Below are 27,995 nucleotides of genomic sequence, written 5' to 3' on the forward strand. Positions count from 1 at the left end.
ATACCGGGGTGGGACAAAGCAGATGACTGAGGGTGCCCAGGGTGGCTCAGAGGATAGTTTTTCATTCAAAGCCCTGTTCATCCACTCAGGTATTGTACTGCAGTCTCATGGGAGCTGCCAAACACTGCCTGACAAACGACACCTTGTGACAGTATCTTTTCTGTTGTCGTTTTCTTTATAGATTTGACTGTATACAACCAAATGCTGTAGCTTTTGGTCTTTAATATCCCACTTGCTGTGGAATCTTTGGATATTTGTTCAGTGGCAGCTTTCTAAATGACAAGCATCTTTTTCCATGGAAATTGACACGGTCAACAATTCTATTGTCTGATGTTTTTGAAAGGATTGTCAGTGAAACAAGAATATGTGGGTGTCTTTATGCCTTCTCTGTTCCTTGAGATTGTGCTTTGTGAAGCAGGCTGGTTAATTGAAGCACAGAGAAGTTCTCTGGAGATGACCCCACACCCAACTGTGTGGATCCTAGACAGAAATGAATGTCACTGCAGGATTTTATTTTATTGTTGTGAAGACAAGTGATAGGAATCAGAATTACTACAGAAACAGGCAGCTGTGTCCAGTTCCAAAATCCATTCCTTTATTGCTGGAATCCTGAACACTGTCTATGTAATAGATGTGGATATTATAATTTTCTTCAGCATAAGGCAAACTGTAGTTAGGAATGGCAGGCAAATTTACAATCACTGTCTTTCTGAGACAGAGACTGTGTTTCTAAAAACAGCTTAAAATGCAATTGGACTGTTATGTCATAAAAATATGAGGTTTTCTGCAGGTATCCTTTGTCCATTTTTTAATTGTTTTGATTATTTGTGAATTAAGATTTTTTTACTTTTGCTACAATAATAAGGGCATTACTGTGCTGTAACATCAGTAGGTACTATAACTTTTTTTTGCAACTTAGTAAATTTAACTTTGTTAAATATTCTAAGACAGTTGTACTTGATAAGTTTTGAAATGAGGTATTCTAAAAATTTTTATGAAAGTTCAAGTATTTCAAGGAGGGAAAGAAATCCATACTAATTATGTATACAGGCCACTTAGGACTGCTGTTGAAAGAATGGAGAAGGAAACACTGTTATGTTGTTGTGGTAGGATGTAGTTGAAGCTTCTTTCCACAATGATTTTAGCTACTTTTAGAAAAGATTTATTTTGGATTTGTAGAATGGCCTTTGGGCATAAAAGAATTCAAATTCTCTTTTAGACGCTATGTAACAACTGATTTTCTTCTATTGCTCTATGTTGCACATCTCTGAATATATTCAATTACTCGAGAAAATTTTTTTTTTTTTTTTTAAAACAACTCCTTGGGGGAATTAAGATGAAAAAACACAATACATTTGGTAATACGTTCTCTCTTTCCCAAATGAGCATTATAAATACTTTTGGAGAATAATTACGGGAGCTATTTCAGTGTTTTCCAGCGACTGCTAATAATGTTCCTGCGCCGTGTCCCCTGGCAGGCCGCGGTGGGGTTGGTGCGGAAGGGCTCCCTGCCGCTCTGCGACGCCGCTGCCGTCAACTCCTCACTGCGCAGGACCAAGCGCAAGGCGCCCTCGCCGCCCTCCAGAGCACCCGGAGATCAAAGGGAAAGCAGTAATGAGCCTGGTAATCTTTTTATGCTGTGTAATTGCAAGGCAACAGAAAGTATAGCTGGCTAAACATTAAGGTAACGCCACCGTATGAGATGAGAACCTCGAGTGAGCAACCACAAAAGCGCAGATGCAAAGGATGCGTTTGTTGATGTTCCCTCACCAGCCCGGGAGCAGAGCCCAGGCAGGGGTGTCCAGGTGGGAACCCAAGCGGGAACACCGGCACCGCAGAGCCCAGCCCGTGCCAGACCGCTGCCAAACCTGCTCCCTTCCTCTGTGTCAGGGATTCACACAGGTGTATCTGCCACGGTGCTTTGATCTTACCCACAGCAGGGCAGGAATCTCCAGCATGCCTCATAAGATGCCTTGTAAGTCTAATCACAGGCCTTATGTTATCTGAACACAGGTGTTCCACTTGTCAAACACACAAGATTAAAAAGCAATTAATATCATATATGTGGGGTTTTGCACCCCTACTGCAAGTCACTTGAGTGTGTTTACAGTGCTCCTCATCAATCTTCTGTTATTTTCCCACAGGTATGAGAAAGAGAAGTATTTAGAGTATGCAGATCAGAAAAAAGCCCCAGACAATACCAAATTAATTATATTTAGGTTAAGTACAGAATTGTGTTTATGTTATTCTGATGGACTGCTTGGGGTGGGGAGAAAAGATTAGCTGCTCTGGATCAGAGAGAATATCATAGTAAATGGACTGACTAGAAGAATCTTAGAGAATGTCCACTTGTTTCTATATAATTCTTCCATTTGATCAGAAATTCAGTTTGTTGGTTCAAAAATGCCTAAGAGTTGAGATTAAAATATCTGGAAAATGTGACAATGAGAACTAATTGTTTCAGAGGAGTTTCTTGAAGAAATTGCTAGGCTGTATGACCACAATCTAACATTTTATTTGGAACTTTTGTTGGTGCTGAAACTGAGAGGTGATAAAAGTTGTTGCTTCACTTTTTGCAGTAACAGAGTCAACAGAATCAGCCTCCACTAAAGTGGAAGGAAGAGCCACTGAAATGCAGCCTGAAACAGGTTGGTTGTTTCTACAAAAGTACTGATATAATTTACTTCCTAGCAAGTTATGTTAATTCATAGCAATAAATTACTATACTAAGGATATGTCATAAGTATAGAACTAATTTTAGTGCTTCAGATCAATTACCTTTTCCTTTGAAGTAAAAGTGTGGCTTTCTAAAGTAAGAATATTTTACCTTTGTTGTCTACAGAAACAAATACAATATATTTTGTGTTGCTATCTGTGCTTTGCATTTAATAAACTAAACATTATCTCTGATTTCTCTCCTTCCTTACAAGTTACAGAAAAGAACTATCCAGAGTTTTTTGTGATTTTTTTGTACCTCATGACAAGGTTTTCAAAAGCTAAAGCCCAGTGTTGTTTTTAGAACCCTGCCTTGTGCTGCCCTTGACCTGCATAACAAAGGGGCAGGAGCAAATCTGTGCCTGGCTTTGGTTGACATCTGAACAGCCTTTGAAAACATAAGTTGTAAATCTAAACTGAATGCATAAATAGCTGTTTATACATTAAATTATTTGTTGGGTATTATGGGAAAAATGTGATTTATGAAAGTATAGCTGTTTAAAATACAATTATTTAGCTGCTGAACATAATGCTTTTTTAAATTTATGCCGTTTGTACTGTGAAATACTGTTGTTTGTAAGCACCAGACTGTGGGGTTCAGTTACAGTATACAACATCTAGAAGTCTTCTAGAATTTGCAAAAGTTTTTGGAATAATCAGTGCCAGTGCAGTCTGAAAAAATAACTCTTCAATGAATTTATTAAGAATCGAGTGTATAAATGCTAAGCCTGTGGGGTGCCGCTGTCATTATATAAGGCTAAGCACTCAGTTACTGTGCTAGTTGACAGGTATTTTAAAGTAGCTTTCCAGGTGTTTTATTCTGTATGCCAGTCAAATTGTTTGGAGTGGTAAAACAATGTGTACCACAAGAGCTGAAAGTCATCTGCTAGGATGATAGGCCTGTGGCAAAGGGGGAAAAATAAAAAACAGTAATCAGTAAACTTGGGCTTGGTTTGCGTTTAGGGCAATTTATGTAAATTATTGAAAAAGACATAAAGTAGAAACAACATGTAACGTACTAAATGGGAATGTGAACCTATGCTGTGGAGTCTGGGGTTGAAGATCTCACAAAGATGTAACCTTTCCTTGTCTTAGCTGTTGCAGCAGATGAAAGAGAATAATCAAATCTGAGTGTGTGGTTTGTTTATTAGCACTGAATTTTGTGTGTTGAAAACTGTCCGTCTAAATGCAATGTGTCTAAGATGAGCAAGTTCATCATACTGTGATTTTAAATCAAGTTCTTTTGTTTTCTTCTACTTGTTTCCATCTGAAGATTGTTGATCTGTGCTAGAATTTTTGCCTTTCCCATCACTGTAATTAACAAGTGCTGTGTAGATAAACAACCCTGAACTTCAAAGAAATGGCTTGTTTATTTTTTAGATTTAGAAACTTCTGCTTGAGGCATTTGAGTGCTGTAATTAAATATTTTAATTTAAGCTGTAATGGAAAGAAATAGAAAAAGGTAATCATCTTTACTGGGCTTAGGGCAGTCTATGTTGAGCCCTTGGATTTACCTTTGCAGTTAGTGACAATCTTCAGTCTCTAGTTTTCCTCGTGTCTTCATTCAGTGTCCTTTGCTGAAGACTTAATGTAGTGCAGTTTTGTTTAATGTACATATAAGTCACATAGCACAGCTTCATTGCCTGTTTTTTTTTCTCATGGGATACTGCTGCTCTCTGGTGGCATCTCTGAAACTGTCAGGTCTGTGTATAAAGGGTCCTTATAGTAAAGGCCCTCATGCTGGGAGAAACAGTATTAACCTGCAGCAAAATCAGATGCAGTACACTTGTCCTAGTCCTAGTCTGAAAATTATCTGTGTTTGGGTATTGTTTTAAATGGATAAAATAGTTCAGTATCACTTAAATTGCAAAGTTGGACATAATTTTAATTTTACCAAAACCCAGGAGTTCCTTCCATTTGGATTAATACTGCTTTGATTGTCAGGCATCTGGGAAGCATTGTGAGTTTTTGTTTGGCTGTGACTGTCATTCCAGAGTGGTTCTGTTATGCAGTGTTACTTCAGCAAATAAGCAAAAAAACCTAAGCTGCAAATACAGTGTTACCTTTTGCCCTAAAATGAACCACTGCAAATGTTTTGGTGTCTCTTAGCCATGCACTACTTAGACACATATACATGATATAGTATGGAATAAGCAACGTTTCTCTTGTGAAATGACAGTTTTCCCATGGTGTAAAAACTGTGTACTTTGACAAAAGTACTTTGAAGACACACATCTACTAGAATAAGCATTGACAGAGAAGTAATTAGGGATTATAAACAACAATTCTCTTTATCAATTATACTTTTTGTTCACCTTCCCAAAGTTTAATTATTAGTCTTTACTTTTCTATGGAAGACAGTAAAACAGTATTCAAAGTGAGTTTTGAAATCGGAGATTTTTAGAAAACTTTCCATCAAACAAATCCTTGATATGATCCTATTGGTTACAGTATTTCTTAAGCACCTTGTTAGGGGCTGTAGATTCAAGAGCAGATTTGCATGATGTAGTCAGGCTTTCAGGCTCTGGTGCTTATGAGCAGGAGAGCTCACAGAGCAGCACCAGCCTGTTCTCTGCTGGGCATGGGGTGTTCTTACTGCTCCAAGGAGGCTTGCAGTTGGTATCTCAGTCATTAGGGGTGTGTGTGTGTGTGTGTGTATATATGTATATACATGTGTGTACTCATCTATAGATCTACCTTCACAGTGACACACAGTAACTCTAGCTGTATTGACTTAGGGCTTCTTAAAGCCCAGTGACTAATGTTCCCGGAGAATAAACTATATGCAGGTGGAAATGCGATTTATATTACATATGGAACTACTGATAAGGTGTATAAGCAATAAGACAACAGTATCTGGCCAATATTGCTGTAAGTTCTTCCATATCGCATGTAAGAGCTATAGACTGAGGGCTTGGAGACAAATCAGAGTCAGAAGTGCTCCCCTATGGAGTTACCTGCATGATGTAAGTGAAGGGTGGCTTTTAAATGTTGTTTGTGTTCAAATGTTTTCAGCTTTTATTCTCCTGCAGCAGCGATGGCCCAGGTCTGGAACCAGACCCAGTAACAGATGAAAATCCACTAGCAAGCAGGGCTGATCTTATGCTGGCAGAGGAGGTAGAGCATTTCTTAAGAAGTGTGAGGGCTGTTTTTGTTTGGCATTATCTGTTTGTAGGTCAGGTTAGTTGGCCCCAATGCTTGGAAGTGTTTCTAGCACAGCAAAGAACAGACTTTGACATAGCAGGAATGTCAGGAATGTCTCCTACCAACCCAAGCTAAGTTTCCATCCCTGGAGTATAGATACAACTCAGCCTTTGTTACAGTCGTCTCCAGAGGAAAAGCAGCAGGGAATGCCAGCAGTGCCTGGGCACAAAGCCATAGCAGCTCCAGAATGCTTCCATTTCCCTTGTCAGAAATCCTGGCTCTTCTTTGTTTAATTCAGGTTTCCATAGAGCATTTAGACTGAAAATCTCAGTCTTTGTTCCTGTTGTTGGTGATGGCTCAGGCCCATGGCATAATAGGTCTCACCAGGAAGGAGGCAATGTTCTAGAGAGCCAGTTAGGGCTGTGGGATAATCTTAGCCAGGTCAATGTTTGCTCACATTCTGTTATGCTTTGTTTTTTCATTTTGACAGATACATGTTTAACTTGTCACACATGAAATGATACTGCCACCGCCAAAATGATCCCCCAAAGCATGAGGCTGCTGGGAATGAGTGTTCCCTAGTGGAAATGGGGTTGATGGACAATGAAAGGAGGAGAAGGCCCTTATGACTAGTAAACCTGTAGGAGTCCCTGTAATACCAGTGTGACATATTTGTATGTACCTGTGCTGAAACCACATGGAAGGAGCTCACCTGCACCACTGTGCAGTCTTGCCTTTCTTTCCTCGGGGATCTAAATTGGCTCTGTGTTCAGCACTATGGCATGTGTTGACCACATTGCTTAATGTGTAACTACAAAACACTATTACAAGATTGCAATACAAAACCAAGAATTAAACAGTTAAATATTTGGCTTTTCTAGTTTCTCTGTAACTCTGAATGAGTATCTTTGGTATTACTGGACTCTTGACTAATGACCATGTTGTAAACTCCAAAGTTTCTGTTCTGTACAGAGCCTTTGTCCAATACATACATTCTCTTATTGCTTTTCTATAACACTGTACTTCTCTAGAGGTACTGGAAGCATTGTAGGATACCAGCTGCTAAGAAAGGTCAGTCTAACATTTTTGTCAGTCTAAGTTTTTTTTGTACTCTGGGATCTGCGACTTTCCAGTATTCCTTTTTGTTTTCTTTGTTGACTTTGGTTTACACTTGGAAATTTACTGATGCTGCTTGGACTGAAGCCTAATTGTCCAAGTGCTAGGCTTGTTCCTAACAGGTGTCAGTGCACCCAAAGCTGATGGGAGTACCCTGGTCAGGTGTATTTATTAATTCAAGTACACTGATTTATCTATGTCCTACTCAACTCAACCTTTTAGTTGAACTGTTCTCTGGCTGCAAATGTCAGCATTTTAATGGATTAGCACTTTTCTATGAACTTTATTTTTGTACTGTACCATGAAGCACTACACAAGACGCTAATACACTTAGGATGGTTATGGGAAATTTTTCATAGTGCTGGTGAAACTTGTTCAAACCATGGACAAAATTGGTATTTCAGTTACCCTTTATTTAGTTCTTGAACATTCTTATTCTGATATAGAGGAACTGTGTGTTTTAAAACTCACTGAAGAGCTAATGGAAGTACAAGAAGTCTGAGTAAAAGCAACTGTCCACCTCCATCAAATTTGGGGTTATGAGATAAATGAAAATATATGTAACAATCCTAATTCAATACTTGGGTTAAATATGGAAAATGTTTTACAGTAGATACAGAACTAGATGGACAGTAGCACAGTGATCAGCATATTCGTGTCGAGAGAGAATTGAAAAGAAACAGAGAATTCTGTGAAGATTGAATGGATTTCTTAAATTTTAATTTTTTTTTTAAATTTACCTGAATTATGAAAAAAAATCTGCTTTCTTTCTTCAAATTATTTAAGCGGCCTTGAACAGTCCCTTTTAATCTACCACCTGCATTGAGAGCTGTGGGTTGGTTTGGGCTTTGTTGGTTTGGAGGTATTTTTACGTTCTTTTCCTTTCTTTTGTGACTGTAGATGTAAAGAGCTCAGAATACAACCTGGAAGAGATTGATGAAAGGGAGGAGATAGGTGTGCAACAGGGAGAGGACAGTGGGAGCACCAACACCTCTCCTGGGACAGGAGAGGCTACTGCAGCCCTCAGCTCTGCTGAGGTATCACTGGGAAATGACAGAATTGATCCTGCTTCATCAGCTCCTGCTCCTGGCAGTGTTCCCACAGACAACGCGCAAAGCTTCGAGGAAGAAAAACAAGAAAATATGAGCACAGATGGCAAGTAAGTACGTTTTGTGACAAAGGAAGGAGCATTGGGGGGACAATGGGGGAGGCAAATAAAATACAGAGTGCTGTTTTATTGTGAAGCACAGAATAGAGAATTGTGAGAGAGGAATGAGCTTTAATATGCTTAGCTTTCATTGTAGCACTCTTCTGTGCACAGTAATTCATGCAGCTTTTCAACAAAAATGACAATGAAGTGTTCTGCAGTTCTGTTTAATCTTCCCTTTCCTTACTACTCAAACAGCTGGAGCCCAGAAAAGCTGAACCCAGCTCTAAAATGTCCAGTGTATTTACCAGAGCAGAATGCTGCAAAAAAATTTGGATTGATTAGTTAAATAAAAATGTACCAAATAATTCTTGCAGATGAGGGAAAATGGATACATCAGCCATTTCTGTTCTTTTGGGCATGATTCTTATTGCTTGCATATTTGTTTTGGCTTTAATTTTTATTTTTTCTTTTCCTTATATGTGGTCTTGACCTGTCTCAATCCATTTGCTCTCAGGAAAACAAGTTAATCCAGCTTTTTTAAAGAATAAACACATTAGTTTCCTTAACTGCTCTTTTTCCCTTCTGGTGATGCTGTACCTTTGCCCTTCAGCATGTTTGTTAAACTACCTGACTCAGCAGGTTTCCAACATGAGTTAGTGCCTGCTTGAAATAAATGTTGATTGTCCAGAGAAGTCCCATTGTGTTAATGTAATTCACTATTTCTCTGTTCCCTGGGGCAACTAAGCTGGCTACTGTTCCCAAATTAAATTGAAAGAACTATTTCGATTATTGTACTGAAGCCAAAATGTGTGACTGCCCTAGTAGCCAAGAACTTTCAAGGTAGTAAAGGGAGGTTTAACTTGTGTTTGAAGGGACATTTTTGTCAGTCCAAGGCCAAATGTGGCTTTGCAAAAATCTTTGATACTCTGTCCTGGTGAATATTGTCCCAGTTACTTGGGTGATTCTCCTCTTTATGGATCTAATAAATTGTCTTCAGTTTGCAATTTGTCAGGCCTGTGTTATTGGGCCAGTTTGCCTAATTGTCCAGGGGATTTTTCTTTCCCTTCCACCCTGTGAATTGGTAGTGACCTTTCATGTCTTTCATGTCTGGTGTTGATCAGGTGGAAGGTACTGCACTCTGGCTTTAGAGCTTGGGAGTTGCTTCCTGAAATATCTTGGGGATTCCAAAATGAGGAGTGGGGCTTCTCTGACATTATATTTCTGGAAAACTTTAGATAATTTTGATTTTATACATAAGATCTAGTTACTTTGAGAAGTGTTTCTTTTTTATACAGCCTAGGATACATGCAAAATATTCCAGTCAAAACCACTAATTTCTATAATGATACTCCATGGTGTTTTGTGGCTTTTGGGTTTGGTGGGTTTTGATTGGATTTTTTTTTGAATTCCTATTAAAATTCTAGTTCAGCCTGTTAATAGTTTTAGTTCAGCCATCTTACTCTGTTAAAAGGAATGGAGCTAAGCAAGAGAACAGAGTGCGGGACTGAGCTTTAACTTTCTTCCAGCAATAATTTTGAGAGCATATGCTCCTGTTCAGCAGTTTATGGGACACTTACAGTGTGTTTGGGACTATACAGACAACACAGGCATGGATGGTTATTGAGAAATGTGTCATTTTAAATTATTCAAAGCAGATGTGTCAGCTCAAAGCACTGGTTCTGACAACTAATGCATTTGGTGTGGCAAATAATTTGCAATCTTTATAATGCCAGTATTTCTAACTACATATTATAAAAATACCTTGAATAAAGTTTGAAGTTTTAATAACATTTTATCAATAAATTTTTAAGTATTTTTGCCTTTTTCATTTACCTTTTGAAGCCAAGGACTTAATATGTCCACCCCACACCCAAAAAGATGAGGTTTTCATTCAGAATTTTTGCAGTTCTCTTGTCCCAAGAGAAATAAGGAAAATAGATATTGTATGGTTTCCAAGATGTTTAGAATGTAAGTAACATGTTGTATATGTGTTTCTTTGCTGTTCTCAAGGTATTTCTTGAAAGGGACTACTTTGAGAAGTCTGTACTGCTCAGTTCATGTGTTCATGCACAGTCAGTGTCTCATGCAGCATGCAGGGGACAAAGTCAGGGACACATTTTAGATTGAGGGTGTCAGAAAACTTTATATGAGTGAAAAACCATTGTGGCTTCACTGGAATAGAGTTGCTATTGGAAAGTGGGTTGTTCAAACTGCACATGTAAACAAAATGAGGGGGAGAAGACAAAGGAAGACTGATCATCTGCTTACACAGAAGCAAGTGGAGCTGCATGTCATTTTGGTAAAAGATCATGGCAGCATTTCCCCTTTTTTTTTTTTTTTTTTTTTTTAACTCGATTCTGTTGAGTATTCCAGTGTTTGGCAGAGCAGTTCTGTTTTGTCCATCTGTGTTTGGAGAATTTTGCCAGTTCTCTTGCATCATTCCTTGTGTTTACTGAAATGAATGATACCAGCATATTTAACGTACTGTTGTGCTTTGCAGAGGACTACAGACTGAGATAAGCAGCGAGGATGCTGGATTTCAAACAGATAGGAAGCTTGAAATTTTAGATCAAAATAAAAATGTTGGTGAGTAGTTCCTACTTGTTGTTAATACTTGAAACTTGAACTTTCCTATTCCTTTGAAGAAATGACTATGTAGTCAACTCTTGGATTGTTATCATCAGATTATTTTCTTTACACTTGCTCTAGCTCTAGTGTGTTTTCTTTGAGATGAGGTGACAAGAATTGGCTGCAGTTTTGGGGTTTTTTGGGGGTTGTTTGTAATATATTTTTGTTTTAGCTGTAGTCAAAGCTGCATTGTGCTGTTATAGGATGGTGTGGGTGGGACAGTGCTGAGGAGGGGGAAGGCTGGACACAAAGGCAATCCTGCCACATGGGGTGACATGGCTGCCACATCCCACTGGGGAAGAAGAAGCCATCAGTTGTTCCTTGCTTATGAAATTAGGATGAGTTTTCTGCATTAAAATGCAAATATTTTTAAGCACAAGTAACAGAAAGTGGCACACTGATCTGAAACAAAATGACGACATCCTGTGCATCTAATGGGCCATAAATTTCTCTGTGGATTTAGTGGCCCGACTGATTTATTTTGTTCTTTTGTGACACTGATTTTCAGATTTATATATTAGGCCTTCTATAGTCTTTTATACTCAGTGCACCTCTGTTAATAAATCATAACAACACAAGTCCTGTTTATATGTGATATAAATTTTAACTACCATTTTATAGCATACATGAAATGAGGCTTTTTTTCCCCCCTACAAAATACTACTCCATATGACTATTCCTGAAAAATGTATTTTTTACCAATATTGTGTTTAAAAGAATTTGACCAAAATATTCACATGTTTGGGAGATGATCACATGTTTAGTCCAGAGGTGGAAAATTGAATTACCAGACCAACTAAAAGGTAGGAAAAATAGGTTTGGCAAATTGCTCTTGTCCATATGTTTTTCAGTTGTTTCCTTGTACAAATACGTAAGGTGTATTTGACAAGATTTGTAACATTAAAACTTAAGAACAGAAGCCACAAATGTGTAGCACTAAATAAAAACTGCATCTAACTCAATATTGAATAGTCCTTGAGGTCTTGAGTCACTGATGCCTATAAAATGAACTGGAATTCATTAGCACTTTTTAAATTGTTCTTGAATAATTTTTCTATTAAGTTGATGCATGGCATCTGTAACCTGTGTATTAAGGAAGAATACTTGAGTTAGAATATAATTATTTGACATTATTAATAAAATATAAATATATCTTTAAAAGGGTTAGGGAAAATATTAGCATCAGTGAGAAGCTAGTAATTGTTACTAAATACACTGGATACAGAGCTTCATGATGTAATAAGGAAGCTTGAATCTTTTTGGCATTTGCATTAATTTTGGAATCTTTCTTTAACTTAAAGATCACAGTGATACAAAACTCCTTCCAACAACAGAAGAAGGAAAAGAACTTCAGCCAGCCGAAATTAAAACAGTCGATTTTCAAGAGAATAACAAGCTTGAAATTGACAGACTATCAAACTGCCAGGCATGTAAAAATGACATCTCTGTAAATCATAGGAATTATCCTCAACTGATTTCAGAAAAGCAAGATGGCAAAACAAATGCAACTGGCTTGGACACAGTAAAAACTCAGGATGTTGGAATCCAGACTTTGGATAGCAATTTGGGAAGGACTGAGCAGAAGGAAATTACTGTTCCTCAGGGTGTCGAATCATCCACATTTAGAGAACTGGTTCCTCAACACAACAGAGATAAGAACAACTCCCTTGCTCAAGTGATGCATGGAACGCATCAAGAGAGTGAAGATACTTCAATAGAACAAAATCTTGAGACACAAGAAGTTACTCATAAAGTAATTCCAATAAAAGACCAGAGTCACATCTATATAAATGGCAGTGATTTTGCTTCACCAGAAACAACTGCTGAAACTCCAGGTGACTCTCCTGTAAAAGATCAGCCTTTTTATAGACCGGACACCAAACCTAAACCCAAACCTGCTAATGAAATTACAAGGGATTACATACCAAAAATTGGGATGACTACTTATAAGATAGTTCCTCCAAAATTCTTAGAAATGATGAAGAGTTGGGAATCAGAAGTTCTATCAGATCACAAGGATCAAGAGGTATCTTCTTTGGAAGACCCCAAAGAAGTCATAGTGCAAACTGAAATTCCTCATCTGTCAAAAAGTGTGGGTCCTTTACAGGTTGGGTCACAAAATGAATCTGCAGCTGCAAATGGTCTGCTGCAGAGAGTGAACAGCATTTCTGAGCATACTGTGACCTCTGGAGCTGAGATTGCTGCCGAGAGCAACCAGATGGAAAGTGAGTCTTTCAGGCAGCCTGTCCCACTGAAGCTAAACTTGGATAATACAAATGCCTCTTCTGAGACTCAGGACAAGTCAAATGCATTAAGTCCATTAAGTCCTACAATGAAGCCTAGTTCTTTTTATCTGCAGATGCAGCGAAGAGCGTCAGGTCACTATGTGACATCTGCAGTTGCCAGAAGCACGGTTTGTGCTCCTAATTCAATTCAAAATGAAGTTAAGAATACAGAGATGGGTAAAAAAATCTCATCACCTGATTTGACTGCTTTGCCTTTACCAAAACCAAGTATTCCCTCTCCTCCTGCAGATCAAGAAAAAGTTTATGATGGAAAAATCATTGAATCTTCCACTTCTCCTGTTAAAAGCAATAAGCCTTTAAATGTTCCCTCCTGTCCTCCAGCACCACTGAATCTAAGAACTCTCAGAAATTTTGCAGTTCCAAAGCCATACTCCAGCTCAAGACCATCTCCTTTTGCTCTTGCTGTCTCATCTGCTGTCAAAAGGTCACAGTCATTCAACAAAACGCGTACAATCGCTAGCCAGGCACCCAGAGAGGAATTTCCAGTGGAACTCTCCTCTGTCCCTTTGGCAGCTGAATTCTCCTCAGCTACCTCCATGGCTGAAGTGAAAAGTCCTTCCTTACAGACCATAACAGCGGGGTCACAAAATAGTCTAATGGATAAGGTAAACTTTATTTCTAATACTGATTGACTGTGGATCCAGTGCTATCAAGAGCAGCTGATGTACAGCCTTGTTTCTGAACCGCTTCCTGGCCAGAAAGTGCTGTATTTATGCAGGGAAAACACCCTGTCCACCTGGTGTCCACCAGCAGCACAGCATTATAATGAAGTGCAGGAATACAGGGAATGTTAAAAATAAAAGCAACATCATTCAGATGATTGGAAATAATTATTTCCTGCCATAATTAGCATCCCCTACTTTAAAGAACTGTAAATTAAATAGTCATATATCCTGTGTAATACTTATTTTTGTGTTTGGAGTGTTTACAATTTGTTCTTCATAGTTCTATGTGTTGATTTCTTAAATTTAATTCTGAGTGGTGTGATCCATTTGGCTTCAAGTGGTCATGCCACAAGCGCACTTGAATGGAGCTGTAAAGTTTTGCCAGCATAATTACTTGAGAGAGAAACTATGTGCTATGCTGGAAGTGTGGCTGATGTCAGAAATGTTGAACCAAGCAAACACTAGAATGGCAGCAGTTTGCTAAGCAACCTTGTGCCAGGTTGTTTCAGATTTTCCATTTATAACTAATTCAGATGAAAACTTTTTGGCTTCTTTTCCTTCCACTTCCTCCCTTTATAGAAAGACAGCCATGTGCATAGTGAGCAGAAGAGTCAGGCGCAGTCAGGTGCTTCCCCTGGCCACCCACGCCCTGTCACCAAGAGACAAACGGCGATGACGCTCCCGCGCGCTGACCCCGAGCAGATCCACCAGAGCCTGCTGGCTGCAATCCGCTCTGGAGAGGCTGCTGCCAAATTGAAAAGGGTGAGTTTTCATCATTGCATCCAAAACAAAGAACTCATGGTGCTTCCTTCAGAATTACCATACTAATGCCTGATTCTAAAAGCAGTTAGTTTTGGCACAAACTGCTGCCAAGAGCTCTCTTAACAATGGGAAGGGAGGTGGGGAAGAGGGTCAGTTTTGCAGAATAAACTGGTGAATGCACCCACAGAGCTTCAAATGTCTGTAATTTCATACAGTACGAACGTAATCAAAATTTTCCTGAAATGAAATAGAAATCTCTATTTCATTCTCTCTCATTAAGTATCTTGTCCGTAAAATCTGACTTGTTTGTGTTTACATGGTTTGAAAGGGTTTGGCTTTAGAAACCTGCTGAACAGCTTTGTTCTAGACCTGAAGTGGCTAAAACATTTTGCAGGCACATAACACATATTTCTGAAGACAGTTTTCTTATTTATTACACTTTATCAGGTCCTTAATCTGTTAGGCATCATAACTAAGATATTTCTCAATCTTTTGTCAGCAGTCCCAGAAGGACCATCTTCCCCTACCCCCTCTGGTTAAAAACTTTCTCTCCTAAAATTAACCTAGATATCTCTTATTGGGTAAAACAGTCTGCATTTCTAAAATCTGTACTGTTTTTAGTATGCAACCAGAAAATCATAGTTTCACAAAGTTTTCTTGACTTCACATTAGTAATTTGCATTCTGTTTTGAGGAATATATTTTCATTGCAGAAGGTCGAAGAAATTCAGTAGGTTTTTTTCCTTCCCTTTTCCACTTAAAATAACCTAATCCTGTGTGGGCATATTTTTATCTGTTTGTTTTATGGAAGTCTTTGATTCCCTCGGGTCAAAATCTCACAGTGAATGGTCAGATGGTGGAACGTTCTGTTTCATAGGTTTTTGTTTCAGTGTAGTAGTGCAGCAGCCTCTCTGAGGCTTGTAAAATCTCCCATCATTTCTACAGTGAATAGGAGGACTGAGTTTCCTGGAAAAGTTGCAAGCATGCTCAAGTAGGTTTTGATCTCCTGTCAGTAAAAATGGTATATAATACACTGTAGGGTTGCTTTTAACTACATGTCAGTAATCATATTAAAAACAGGATAAGATGAAGAAAATGCTGTATTGTTCAGAATCTGTTAGAGGTAAAATCTGTTCTACCAGAAATACTGTTTGGATTTTATTTGCATATATTTTTAGGATTTTTTTTTCTTCTAGTGCATAATTACATTCTGAATAATATGACACTTCATTTATTTATTCTTTATAATAGAAATGTTCTTAGTGTAGAGTTGACCCATACAGTCTTTATCAGTCAGGTACAAGAATGGCATGGGGAAGGGGAGAGAGATAATGACTGAAATTGGTTTTTCCCCTCCCTTTCTCTTCTGTGGGTGGGAGATGTGCTTTGTCAGTAAATTACATGTTGAGACTGGGGTGATGAAAGGACTGTACTTTTTAAGAAGAAGTTATAATAATGAAGAAGCTGTAACCATAAAGAAGAGCACTCTGCAGCACAGAAATCTGAACCAGGCTTAAAAAAAACCCCTGGAACACAAACAAAATGCAGTGAAGAACTCACTGAAGTTTTGCCAAGCATAAAATTGTACATGCTGTTCTTTTCACTCTCAGAGTGCATATGCTGTGGTACAGGTATGTCTGACAGCAGAAAGAGATTTTTTTGGCATACAGCAAAGTTAATAAAAACATGGTCTCATTTTATGCTTAACATGGACAACTGGCAGTAGTGGGACAGAGAAATGAAGCGTTTTGTATCAATAAGTTATTTGCACCCAAAAGTGCTTTTGAGAATTGAGAGGATTTCTAGAATGCATCCACCTCATAGATTCCAGTATCGTGCTGCAGTCAGGAAAAGGAGTAATAATCTGATCCATTTGAACAATGAGAGATGTCTGTCAGGTACTTGCTTCTCTTTTTACCTCTCATCATAATCTCTCTTCTTGCAGCTCTGAGAGCCATTTAAAAAATAAAATCCTGGCACAGCTTGCCAAGTTCTTTAATTTTTTTTTCACCTTCTGTTTTATTTAATATGTTATGAGTACGCAGTGCTGAGATCTGTGGCCTTTCCTGTTCAATAGGGCCCTCAGTAATTACTAACCTAAAATGGGTCAAGTGAGGTTTCTTTTTAAGGATTTTTCTCTTGAGAATGTTTTTATTGTGTTTGGTAAACTGTGTGCTGTGGTATGTGGTTCTCATGGCTGTGGAGCATCTACAGCTCCTATTAACTCCAGCTGGAGCTGTTGGGTTATGCAGTTCCACTGAAAATCAGGCTTTGGCTATCTCTGCTAAAAGTTACAGTTTGCTTCTGATAAAAGAAACAGTACCACGGTATAAATTGTTAGAAGAGTTAGTAAGAAATCAGGTTTGTTCAATATTTAATAAAAATGTTTGGTTTAGTGATGTTTTCAAAGTATTTCTTTGCAACCAGATGTGGAGAAGGACTAAAAATCATGTGTCTTTTGAATATATATGAAATTTTTAGTCAGGATAAAATATGTTTCTAAGTAATGTCTTCTGTTTCCTCTTCCTTGGAATATATGCTTAGTTAAGAAATCATATAGGAGGTCTTTCATTGCAGTGAGAAAAACAAGAAATGAAATAACATTGTGTAACATATTAGAGAGATAAAAATCTGGAAATTTAGGTTAACATTTCTCTAATATTTTTTTCTTTCTTTTTTTTTCTTCCCACACCCTGCCTCCAGGTTGGTCCTCCATCAAACACCATAGCTGTCAATGGAAGAGCCAGGCTTAATCCTTTGTATTCCACAGAAGCTAAGGCTAATCCCTAGATATTATACCAAATGTTTTGCACTTTACTACTGCTTCTTAGGCCAACTTAATACTAACTACAAATTTTTGAAAGTGTAAATGCGAGTATATGTTAATATATTTTTGTCAATGGTAATAACAATTTCAAGCTGGGTCTTTTGATGCCTTGAAAAGATTATTAAAATATGTAAATTATAGTAATATTTTGCCTTTTTATCTTTATAAAGCTGACTATGCTGCTATAATATTTTAAGACAAGGTGTAGGTGAGCTTTGCTTATGATAGAATGAGAATTGAAGATTGTTGATTTTAGCCTTCAAGACTGAACAATATGTAGCACTATGCTGAAATTACAGATTGGAAGAGACCTAAAAGGTTTAGATTAAATAATTAATTTTTGACTGTGTATTACTTTAACAGATTGTATGAACTTAAATATACCACATGCTGCCTCCATATTACTTTATTAAATTAAAATTGTAATTAGCAGAAATCTTAATTCAATGCAATACTTTGTTCCTGTCTAAAAAAAAAAAATTGATGTTTTTGTTCCTTTAGCAGACAGTAATTGGGATATATATTTGGATTTTTTTTTACCTTCCTGTAATTGTTTTTCCTGGTAGCACACACACAAAATTCAGGACATAAATTATTGGTAACTTTTGTACTACTCATAACCTTTTCTTAACAGTAGTGTGACGTGATGTTTCTCAACTACTGTTTAAATATCTGTATATAATATTTACCTAGCACTCGGATAAGCAATAATTTTTGTGAACTAATTATATCTTTAAGTAACCATCAACTTAGAGTCACTTACTAATAAAAAACAAATTCCAGTTTTGATACCTAATGAAATAGAATATTTTTTTCACTAGAAGTATAACTAAAAAATGAACTGCTTTGGACTAATTAATGTAAGATATTTCAATCTTAAAATAGCACAAAACCACATAAATTGTGCTTATGTCAGATATCATGTTTATAGATTAAGCATTAAATACAAAAATAGGAATATCTATTAAAAGAAAATGTTCGATGTTATATTTTATCTATTTTGAGTTTTTTGTCAAGATTATACATTTTGGGGGAGGGGTGGAAATATGATCACACTCATGATGAAATAGCTACATTATGGATGAATGCAGCTAGTCCTGGGGTATTTGCCATATTAAAATATTTTTGTGCTAGACTTGATTTAAAATTAAGCAATTGTATTTAGTTTCTATTCTCTAACTATATATATATATGTATTGTATTTTAGAAACATTATGTAACTCAGTTTCAGAAACTGATCTATATGTGCATTTTCAAATTGTTTGCTGCCAGGTTTTTGTGCAATAATCTCAAAGAGGTCTAATTACTTTTCTAGTACAGAGTCAACTACCAATTACAAGTTACGGTGTTAACTTAATGCTGAAACCCTTTAAGGAATGTTTTAGTAAATAGAAATTCATAAAGAGATCTGAAGAACATTTTTTTTCATTGCTGTTCTCTCCTGTTTTCTCTCCTGTATCTTAGTCCCTTGTCAATGGCGTTACCACTTCCAATGTGTTACCACTTCCTTGTTCTTCCCTCCAATCAAGAGTTCATTCTGAGGGTGGGGGAAGCTCACATGGTAGTTCAGTAGATCTGTTTCAGGGTCTGACTGCAAAAGAAAGTTTCAACCTTCACTTGAAAATAGTGAGATAAAAGATATAGGGGCGTTTCTAGTTTCTAACTGGGACTTACATTCTGGATTTCACGGTGTCTTGAGGGACTTGAAAATTGTAACTTGCTCCCTGGATAGTAGTCTGTGCTCATTGTGCTATTTGAAGTCTGTGTTTTAGGCATTCCTATACACCATGCTGATCGTAAACTGCCAGAGAAGGGGTTGCATTGTGAAAGGGTCTTTTCCTTGTACTTTGGGTGTGTGGGAGTTAGAGGTTTTTTTTCAAATGTTGGTATTCTCTGCCAAGGTGACCAAAGCTATTTAATAAAATAATTTTAATCTCCATCTGTGCTAATACAAATATATATGATGTTTCACTTTTTCAAAAAAATCAACATTGTCCAATTTCTTATTTTGGGCAAAGTTCAAATAACTATACTTTGTTCTTTTCTTTATGTATGCTTCTTAGTCCCATATATTAAAAATAACCATGTGAACTCCTGAAGGAGTATCATCTGATGTAACAGAGATTAGAACCACCTTGCTTGAATTTTAGGGTTTCTTCTTTGTGTAACTGAACTTGCTTGATAACTAACTGAAATGTCTACACATGCTATAGTACTGTGAAACTCTTCAATGAGACTTGTGACTAGCTGGCAATTCTGTTTAGCTAAACTTTCTCTTTCCCTCTTCTTCCAACATGTATATGTAAGACATTTTTAAATCTTGCTATTGTATTTCTACAGATGCTTTTTTTTCTTACACTCTTTTATTAAAGTCTACTAGAGAAACTCTTGTTGATTAACTTGATGTGTTTATTCATTATTCAAGCATAAAAACATTTCTGCTCAAGTAACAAGTAAGTGTTTCTAGTAACTGTAAGCCCAAGCTAGACAGCATTTAGTTTTTGTTGTGGATACCTTACATGCAGGGTAAACAGACTCTTTTTTGAGCTCAAGAATACTTACAGTTTGGACAACATGTGTCACAGGGGTTTTCCAACAGGAGGCAGGTGGTTACACCTCTGATAATCCCCTTGTTTTGCATGGCAGTCAAAATGTTTGGGAATGAGAGTCAGGATAGTAAATGAAATGTCAGTGTAATTGTCCAGATGAAACAGCAGGCCCAGTGAAGGTGCATTATAAGCTACTGGTACCAGTTCTTTGAAGAAGCAGCAGGTATCCACATAGCACAGTGCACAGTTCAGACTCCAGGGCTTTCAAGTTAAGGAGGGCTAGCAAAGCAAAGAGTTAGGTAGTAAAAATGATCTTGGAAGCTATTATAGAAGATGTATTTTTAAATTTATTCTACAGAAGAATAAAATTAAGACTAGAGATGGAGAAGGGAGCAGTTTTGCTGGGACAGCATCACCAGACAACGTTTGGAAATATTCTTGTGACTAAAGTTTGTAAGGCCAAGGTAAGAGCTCTTATACTTTGCAGCTGCAAATTGTTGGACCACTCAGGGTCTCCATTTTTGGGATGTACATTAAGTAATCAGTGCCTGAGTTTTTCCAGCTACTTGTAACTGTAGCATACAGCATGACCATCTCCAAGGAAGACATGAAAATTATGTGGATATGGACAAGAAGCATGGTATCACACATGACAGTACTTAATACTGTTAGCTTTATTTCAGGTAGCTGTTACCAGCCAAAGCAAACACTTTCAGTTGGAGCTACATAGAATCCTGTTTTAAGTTGTCAAAAGGTTTGCAATGCTTCTATTAGGTAGAAACAAGGAAAAAGTGCTGTTGAGCAGTAGGCATACATCCTTGAGTGCTTGGCCAGACTGCATCCTATGAGGTGTTGGACAACTACAGCAAGATAAAAGACTAAATGTAAATGACTAAGCAGGTGGGTTGGGAGCCAAACAAATAGAGCTCCTTGCAGAAGGGAACATGTCTTAATTTTTCTGTCTGAGTTACCTGACTGTGAGACTGAAGTCAAAATGGTGTGTTTGGACCAGAACTGCCACAGTCATGGGCCCAAAATGTTTGTGGATGCTGTGAATGGTCTGAGGTCCTGGAGCTGTGGTGTTCTCTTAGTGCTTGGCTGCTGATGGCATAGCTGAAGTATCACTTGTTGACAGATTGCTTATGAAGTCTGTTTTGGTGATAAAGCAAAGCTGTAGCAATATCAATGGAAATGTTTCACAGCTTCTAATTGAAAAGCTTGCCTTCTATGGGGGATTATTTTATACAACCCAATTGAAAATCACAGCTAGGATGGATGTTTCTTTCTTTAAAATTTCTGATTGGGTAGCTTTGTGAGAGGGAAGGTGTCCTTGCTAAAATGACATGAAATTTCCAAGTATGGTAAAATACGCTTGTTAAAAACTTAAAAACTTAATTTTGTTTTGTCTTCCTTGAAAGAGCTATTTGGTATGGGAGCTAACACAGAAGCTTTTCATCAAGACTCTATTACAATATATTTTACATAAAGTTGCATTAATTTTTGTCATGTTCCTACTTATTAACACAAGCAATTTACATTTTTGGTGGGTTTATGTCTTCAAGCAGCATATTTGGGAGAGATGTGTGGTTTTCTCATTTTTAGCTGTATTAAACCTCACATTCTCTAACAGTACAACAGATAGTGTTTAAGTGAAAGAGGGGACGAACACTTCTCTTTTCACATCCCTCCATCACCATGAAAAGATCACCAAAACTGTTAATTGACTAAATTATTTAAGACAGTTAAGAGAAAAAAAAAAAAAAAAAAAAGAGAGGGGGAAGGAGAAGGGATGAGGTAGAGATAAAAGGAATTTTGGTTTTTTTGATCTGGATGCTTTTCTTGAACAGCATGTTCCACATTTGCTAATATACTGATGGAAGAAAATCTCTTAGCATTGGGAAAAGGAAAAATAAATGTATCTAAAAAGAAAATTAATAATTTTAGGAAATTTCAACTTAGTAGTAGTATTATTAGTATTATTTTAAAATTATTGTGCATGTATGAACCTGGAAATAATTAGGGCTGTGTCATTCCCAGCTGAAATAGAACTCTATTGCTAAAAAGAATCCCAAAGAGTTTAATTGGAATGTAAGTTGTTCACGTAAGGAATGTAATTTCTCTGTGAACTTCCCAAGCTTTGAGAACAGTCTTGTGCCCATAACGTAGCAGTGTCATTATAAACAAACACCAGTGATGTTTGCTTGTTAGCAGTTTGGGATTGATTGTACAATGAGTGTATTTTTAGTGGCTGTTTTGTTGATAGCAGGTGTTGTGGGTGAAGAACAACTGTCTTCTGTTTCAACAAATCTTCTTGGTGATTTCTAAAGCATTAGTTTCCATGAGCGTCTGGTGAATGTCCCAAAGAATGCTTATAGCAGGAGTTTGAGGGGTAAGGTGGAAAGCTTATTCTTAAGTTTACCCTTAGTCATTTCAATGCTCTCAGAACAACTGATACACTTTTTACTGAGAGTTGGGTCACAGTTAATACAAATAACAAACATGATATATAAGCTGTCCTTGTTAAGACAATACTAGAATGCATTCTTCAGAAATTCCTAGTCTTCCAGACTGATGGAAGAAATTTTCTTTAGCCTCTTCATCCATTTTACCAGTTGTTCTCAGTACTAAGCAGGGCAGAATTTGCTTTGCCCGTTATGTTTGATGTCATCCCAGCCAGAGCAACAAGAATACCAAATACACTAAATACTGGGCATCCAAAGAAATCTTCACAAGTGACAGAATAGTTTAAAGAATGCAACTATTAAAGACTGGGTTTGTGGTGTATGTGGTGGTGACCATCCAAAGGAGTAAAGGAATTGAAGCATACAATCAGCCCAGGGCAGAGGGAGAGTTAAGTCCACAGAACCTCTAACAGCTATTAAAAAAAATCTGGCCAACAGTGGCTGTTTGCAAGTGCTAGTGTACTCAGTGTGCTAGTGCTGGTGTACATTAACCACTACAGTACTTACTAATGGTTAAACTATTTCTAGTTAAAAATATTTAATAAACTGTAGCCGGACCTAGAGTTTTGTAGTTTTCCCTCAGATATATGTGTCTGTCTGCCTGTTTAATGTCTTTTTCCTTTTTTCCCTCTATGTGATCTCCAAGAAAGCAAGAAAGACTGCAATCTAACAGGGTATAGTCACACTTAATCTGAAGTGGCAAAGAAAGAAAAAATGAAATTATTTCACATTTGCTTAAGGCTTTATATAGCTCTGATTTATCAATAATACAATAAAAAGAATATTTTAAGTAGTTAAGCTGATTGCGGTTTTCTAAATTAAATACTTGAACTAAATGGGGAGATGGAATGCAGGAGCTGAAATTGGTCACCTTTGGTTAAACAGCAGGATTGGTCTGATCAGCAGACACTATTCCATTGCTTCAATTGCTAAAAGCTAATTAAACACTTGCATTCTGCTAACTGAAGTGTATTTGGCCACCTGCAGTTTCAAAGTGCATGTACCAAAAAGGAAATCCCCACGCTATGAACGCCAAGCTGCTGCGATTCTAAACTCAGCACCTAAGTGAAACAAGGAGGTGAAGCAAAGGTTGAAGAAGTGGATGGCAGAAATCTTCCTTTTTAAATGGCAGAGGACTGGGAGCAAGCTGTGCACCCAGGCAGTGCACAGGTGGGTGCCTCATGGTCAAGGGTTAGCGTGCTGCCAGCCCTTCTCGAGGCCAGCACTGGTGCCAGGGTGGTTCTTGAATGGTCAGAGGGCAGTTGAGCTGCTGGTGGCCCCAGCTCTTTAAGCATGTTTTGACCATCTCTTACACATTGTGTAACCTCTACCTGAGCTCTACTGTGAGCTGTATTAAGAGCTTTAACAGAAGCTTCCATGAGACACAGGCACAAGCTTTATGTATCAAGTTCACCTGGGCCTTGGCTCCTCAGGAAAAGGAACCACGAGAGAGGGAGGTCTGGGGGACATGGGCTGCAAGGCTGTACCTGTAAATAGTGACTTTTTTTTTCCACTTTATTTAAACTCTGTCTGCTGTTGTGTTTTTTAAAAGAAAATTTCTGAAGTAAAAAAAAAAATATTTTAGAATGTCAGGTGTGCTTGGAAGTTCAATAGACGTAAAAGACATAGCCTTTCCTGCCAAGTAAAGATAAAAGGTTGAAAAGGTGTAAGGAAGAGTCTGCTAGACCATATTGTCAGGAAAAGGAAGTAGGTGTGTCTTGTGTAACTATTACATTACTTTAAAAACATAATTTGGAGGTGATGTGAAACATGAGTTGCCTGATCATCAGTGGGAAAAACAACATAAGCAGGAATCAAATCTCTAAGTGAAAAATAAAGATGTTAAAAGCAGCAGAATTTCAGATTGAATTCTAACTCTTTAAATAGCTTATCTAACAGTGGAAGGCAATTTGGGTGAGAGAACAAAACAAGACCTTTGGAAACCATGTGAAGAGAGATTAAAGGAATGGGTTTGCTGTAGTTAAAACAAGGGGGAAAAAAAGGGAAAACTGATTAGGATGACCATGTTTCAACACAAAAGTTGCTACATGAATGCAAGTGATTAATCATTGTACCTTCAAGCAATAGACTGTTCTAGCTTCAGAGCATAAAGGAAGAATAGTTATGCTGGGTCAAACTGAAGGTTTATTTGGCTGGCTATCTGGCTTTTGACAATGATCAAAAGTATATTCTTAGGGAGAAACATAAGAGTATAAAATACACAAAGTAATACTTACCCCCAAGTATGCTAAAGCTTCAACAATTTTTAGCTCTGAGAATGCCAAAGTGAAGAGGATTTCTGTGTATTTAATAGTCTTAAATAGTCTTGTTCAAGAGCTTGGCAACCTAATTTTTCAACTCCCATAAGTTTTGAAGAGTGACACATTCCTGTGTGATGTGGAGTTCTTCAACTTAATGATACACTGTCTGAAAAACAATTTTTTGTTTGTTGTGAACTTCTACTTGCTAGCCTAATTTTATCCTCTCCAATGCTTTTCCTGAAAGAGATATTAACTCATCAATCCCCATTCATGCTCTCTGTGCCACTCATGGCCTTACATAACATCAGGACTTGTGCCATAGGCATTTGAGGCTTGCACACTTTTGCCATTTTATTAATTATATATCAGCAAGGTTTGGCAAAACAAATATATAGGTCTGAACATGCCTATGCTTTATTTCTCTCAATATCTTGGGAAGAGGAATTTTTTTTTTCTTAGACACATTTATTTTTTAAATCTGTCTCCTTTTGCTATAGCAACTCATCTACAGGATATACCTATTCTGTACAAGATCAAAGTTTGAGAAAAGTTTGTGTCATGCTTCTAAAGCACTAAACATTGAGCTGAATAGAATCTTGTGAATCCTATTTATTCACAGATGTGATCACCCCATTCACAGGTGATTTTTCAGTTCTCTGGCCAGTGAAAAAAAGAACTTAAAATCTTAAGGATGTGATATATATTTAGTTGTTAATTTCAACTTAAAGACCATGTACATGCATGTTAAGTACTTCTGCCTAGTTCAAACACTCTAGCCTGCATTGCTAGGTAGAGACAATAGAGCATTTGATATCAAATGCTATTTTTTCCTGAACTGTTTCTGCTGATTCATTGTTACCTTACTTTGAATTGCAATATTTAAGTGAAACATGCTGCTTTAACTGTCTTTAAATGAACTACCTTTGTGGCAGTGTTTTTAGATGGGTCTTTTGATGCCTTTTTAATGGTACATTAAAACTTAATGAATGCTGAGTAACACTAGAATCCCCATGGAAGCACATATGGTATCTGCATTAATACTGAATGAATGCATAATGATCAGTAGAATTTCAGTGATTTCCACATGAATCAACAGTGATGAGCCACTTAGTGTTACACTCAATTACATCATGTTTAATTTATGTAGCATTGTTTGGACATTATGTTTAAAATGTCTTTAGTAAATCATTGAAACTCTAATTGAGCCTCCATTTCAGGGACAAATTGCAGTGTAAACATAAAATTCATTTTTTTAACACAACAATTAATTTATGTTGAAGCCCACTTGCAAAGGGTCAACAATTTGATATATTCTCACTATTACTCCCTGAAAAATGGAATCCTAGTATGAAAACGAATTGCAGTAGCTGTTAAATTGTTTCTGTTCCCTTATGCAGCCACCAGACACTGGAAATGCATTAATTCCCTGAACTCTGGAAACAATGGCAGTACTTCACCTGCCCTATCTGACTGCTGCCAAGCACTCCAGAAGACTTTTCAGGTCAGAGTACCTTGCTCAGATCTATGCAGCAGACTCAGAAGAGTTCTCCACAATCCCCGACTAACACCACACCACCCCTCGTGTTTGGCAGCCGCTTCTGGCACATCCATGGCTCCCTTGCAGCAAGGTGTACCAAGAGCATTTGACCACGCCATCATGTGCCAGAGGTGGACAAAGAGATGCTGAGGGAACCCACATCAAAAGCAGACACTGTGTTTCAGCTGTTCTCCCACCTTGAGCAGGACCAGGAAGCAAAGATGGTGTTGGTTGCCTGTGCAGAGTTTTGCCTCACCTCCAAAGCATCACACAGGAGTGAGGACATGCTGCCTCACTCCTGATCCACATGGCAGCACGCTGAGCACGGGCTGTGGTTTGCCCTGGGGTGAAGGCTGGATAAAGCTGCCAGTGGCAGCCCTCCACTGAAGTCTGCCACAGTCAGCACTACAGCAACAGTGTTTAAACAGGGTCCAGACTGACTCCTCACGGAAACTACACATACACATATATCTGATCATAGCAAAAAAAAATACAAATAAAGGCGCTTTGTAAGAGAAAATGGAAATGAAATATGCATACTTCTAACCTCCCTAGGAACAGTAAACTTCTTGGCTTCCACTTTTCCTGATACTTTTTAGCAGATAACACACTGACACACTGTTTCTGGGGGTGTCTGCTTGAGCTGGTTTTGGACAGGTTCCATAGCAGGTCTGTAAAGATTCATTCTTAGAGTTTGCCTCTTTTTTGCTCAATCAGTTACTCAAAGAGCCATCTAAATTGGTCTGGCTTGTGGCAGAGGAGATCCTGCCTTGCAATACTCCAGAAGGGATCTTGCACACTGCTCTCAATCCTGCTCACTGGTAGTTCAGGCCAGCAAGGTCTTATCAAAGGTCATTTTGACTTGAATATTAATCCTCAAATCCCTGCTCTAAATACAGTAAGCTGGAGAGGTGTAGGCCTAGGGGAGTTTTAGTTCTGTGAGGTTGTCCAACAGCTGTCTGAACAAAGAGGACTGGAAGGAAAGAGGACTGTGTTAGGAGACAAGATCCTACCAGCTATTTACAAACAAATCCATTAATTTATTTTTAGCTTTGGCAGTTTTTTCTGTGCTGGCCTCTAGCACTAGGCACCACATCCAGTTACTTGAGTTTATAGAGGATTTAACAGCTATGAGTTCACAAAGTTATAATTTTAATTTGCTTTTCTTTTTAATCTACTATAAGATTATCTGATCACTGGCACGGCATCTGACAAACAGCTGACCAGCGACTTTGTTAGAATATCCACAGACAAAGAACTTTATAATGTTAATGATGATAACAATACCTGCTCTCATTTCTCTGGATTGCTGAAAAATGCAAATTGAGACCTTTAATGATTGCAGCTAAGGCTTTCATTTCTGACAGCAAAGTGAGAGAAAAAAAATCTTTCGATCCTAGGAAACTGTAAAAAAGACCATCGAGGTGGGGTTTTTTTTGTTGTTGTTGTGTTTTTAATTTTTTTTTTAAATTATAATTCACTTCATTATTGTTAAAAGAATTTAATAAATTAAGTATAAGACAGAAAAGATTCTTATGGAGAACCTTTTTTTGCTTTAAAAAGTTCTTTTTTGGTTTATGTTTATCTCACGATTTAGGAATTCTATGCCATGTTAATTTAATTCGGTTTTAATTTAAATTGAATAAAATATATGCCAGCTTGCTGGCTATGATGATTAAAATCCATGTACTGTTTAAAGAGAAAGTGTTTGAAATTTACCAAATAATCTGAAATGCACTTCTCTTCAATGTATGCCTAATGGATTTTAATGATGTAATTATTTTTAATTTTTTATGTTGCTGTATATTTTTAGAACCTGCCAAGTAAGAAAATTTTTTAGAATGAGATGCAATGAGGTTATAATATTACTATAG

At 37.5% G+C, this 27,995-nt stretch overlaps 1 protein-coding gene across 1 annotated transcript in view; it reads left to right on the forward strand.

The window, feature by feature from the left end:
• Positions 1-18,751, forward strand: part of COBLL1 (cordon-bleu WH2 repeat protein like 1) — a 67,604-nt gene extending 48,853 nt beyond the window's left edge. Inside the window, exons 8-14 of the mRNA XM_054277793.1 lie at positions 1,479-1,623; positions 2,580-2,648; positions 7,876-8,134; positions 10,626-10,711; positions 12,055-13,664; positions 14,304-14,486; positions 17,189-18,751. Of these exons, the coding sequence (XP_054133768.1) occupies positions 1,479-1,623; positions 2,580-2,648; positions 7,876-8,134; positions 10,626-10,711; positions 12,055-13,664; positions 14,304-14,486; positions 17,189-17,275 (2,439 nt within the window). The 3' untranslated portion in view covers positions 17,276-18,751. The remainder of the gene's footprint in view (positions 1-1,478; positions 1,624-2,579; positions 2,649-7,875; positions 8,135-10,625; positions 10,712-12,054; positions 13,665-14,303; positions 14,487-17,188) is intronic.
• The last annotated feature ends 9,244 nt before the right edge of the window (positions 18,752-27,995 follow it).

This window comes from Melozone crissalis, unplaced genomic scaffold (genome assembly GCF_028551555.1).
Source record: "Melozone crissalis strain CALT ecotype California unplaced genomic scaffold, PUWL_Pcris_2 ptg000023l_1, whole genome shotgun sequence".
Classification (NCBI taxonomy): Eukaryota; Metazoa; Chordata; class Aves; order Passeriformes; family Passerellidae; genus Melozone; species Melozone crissalis.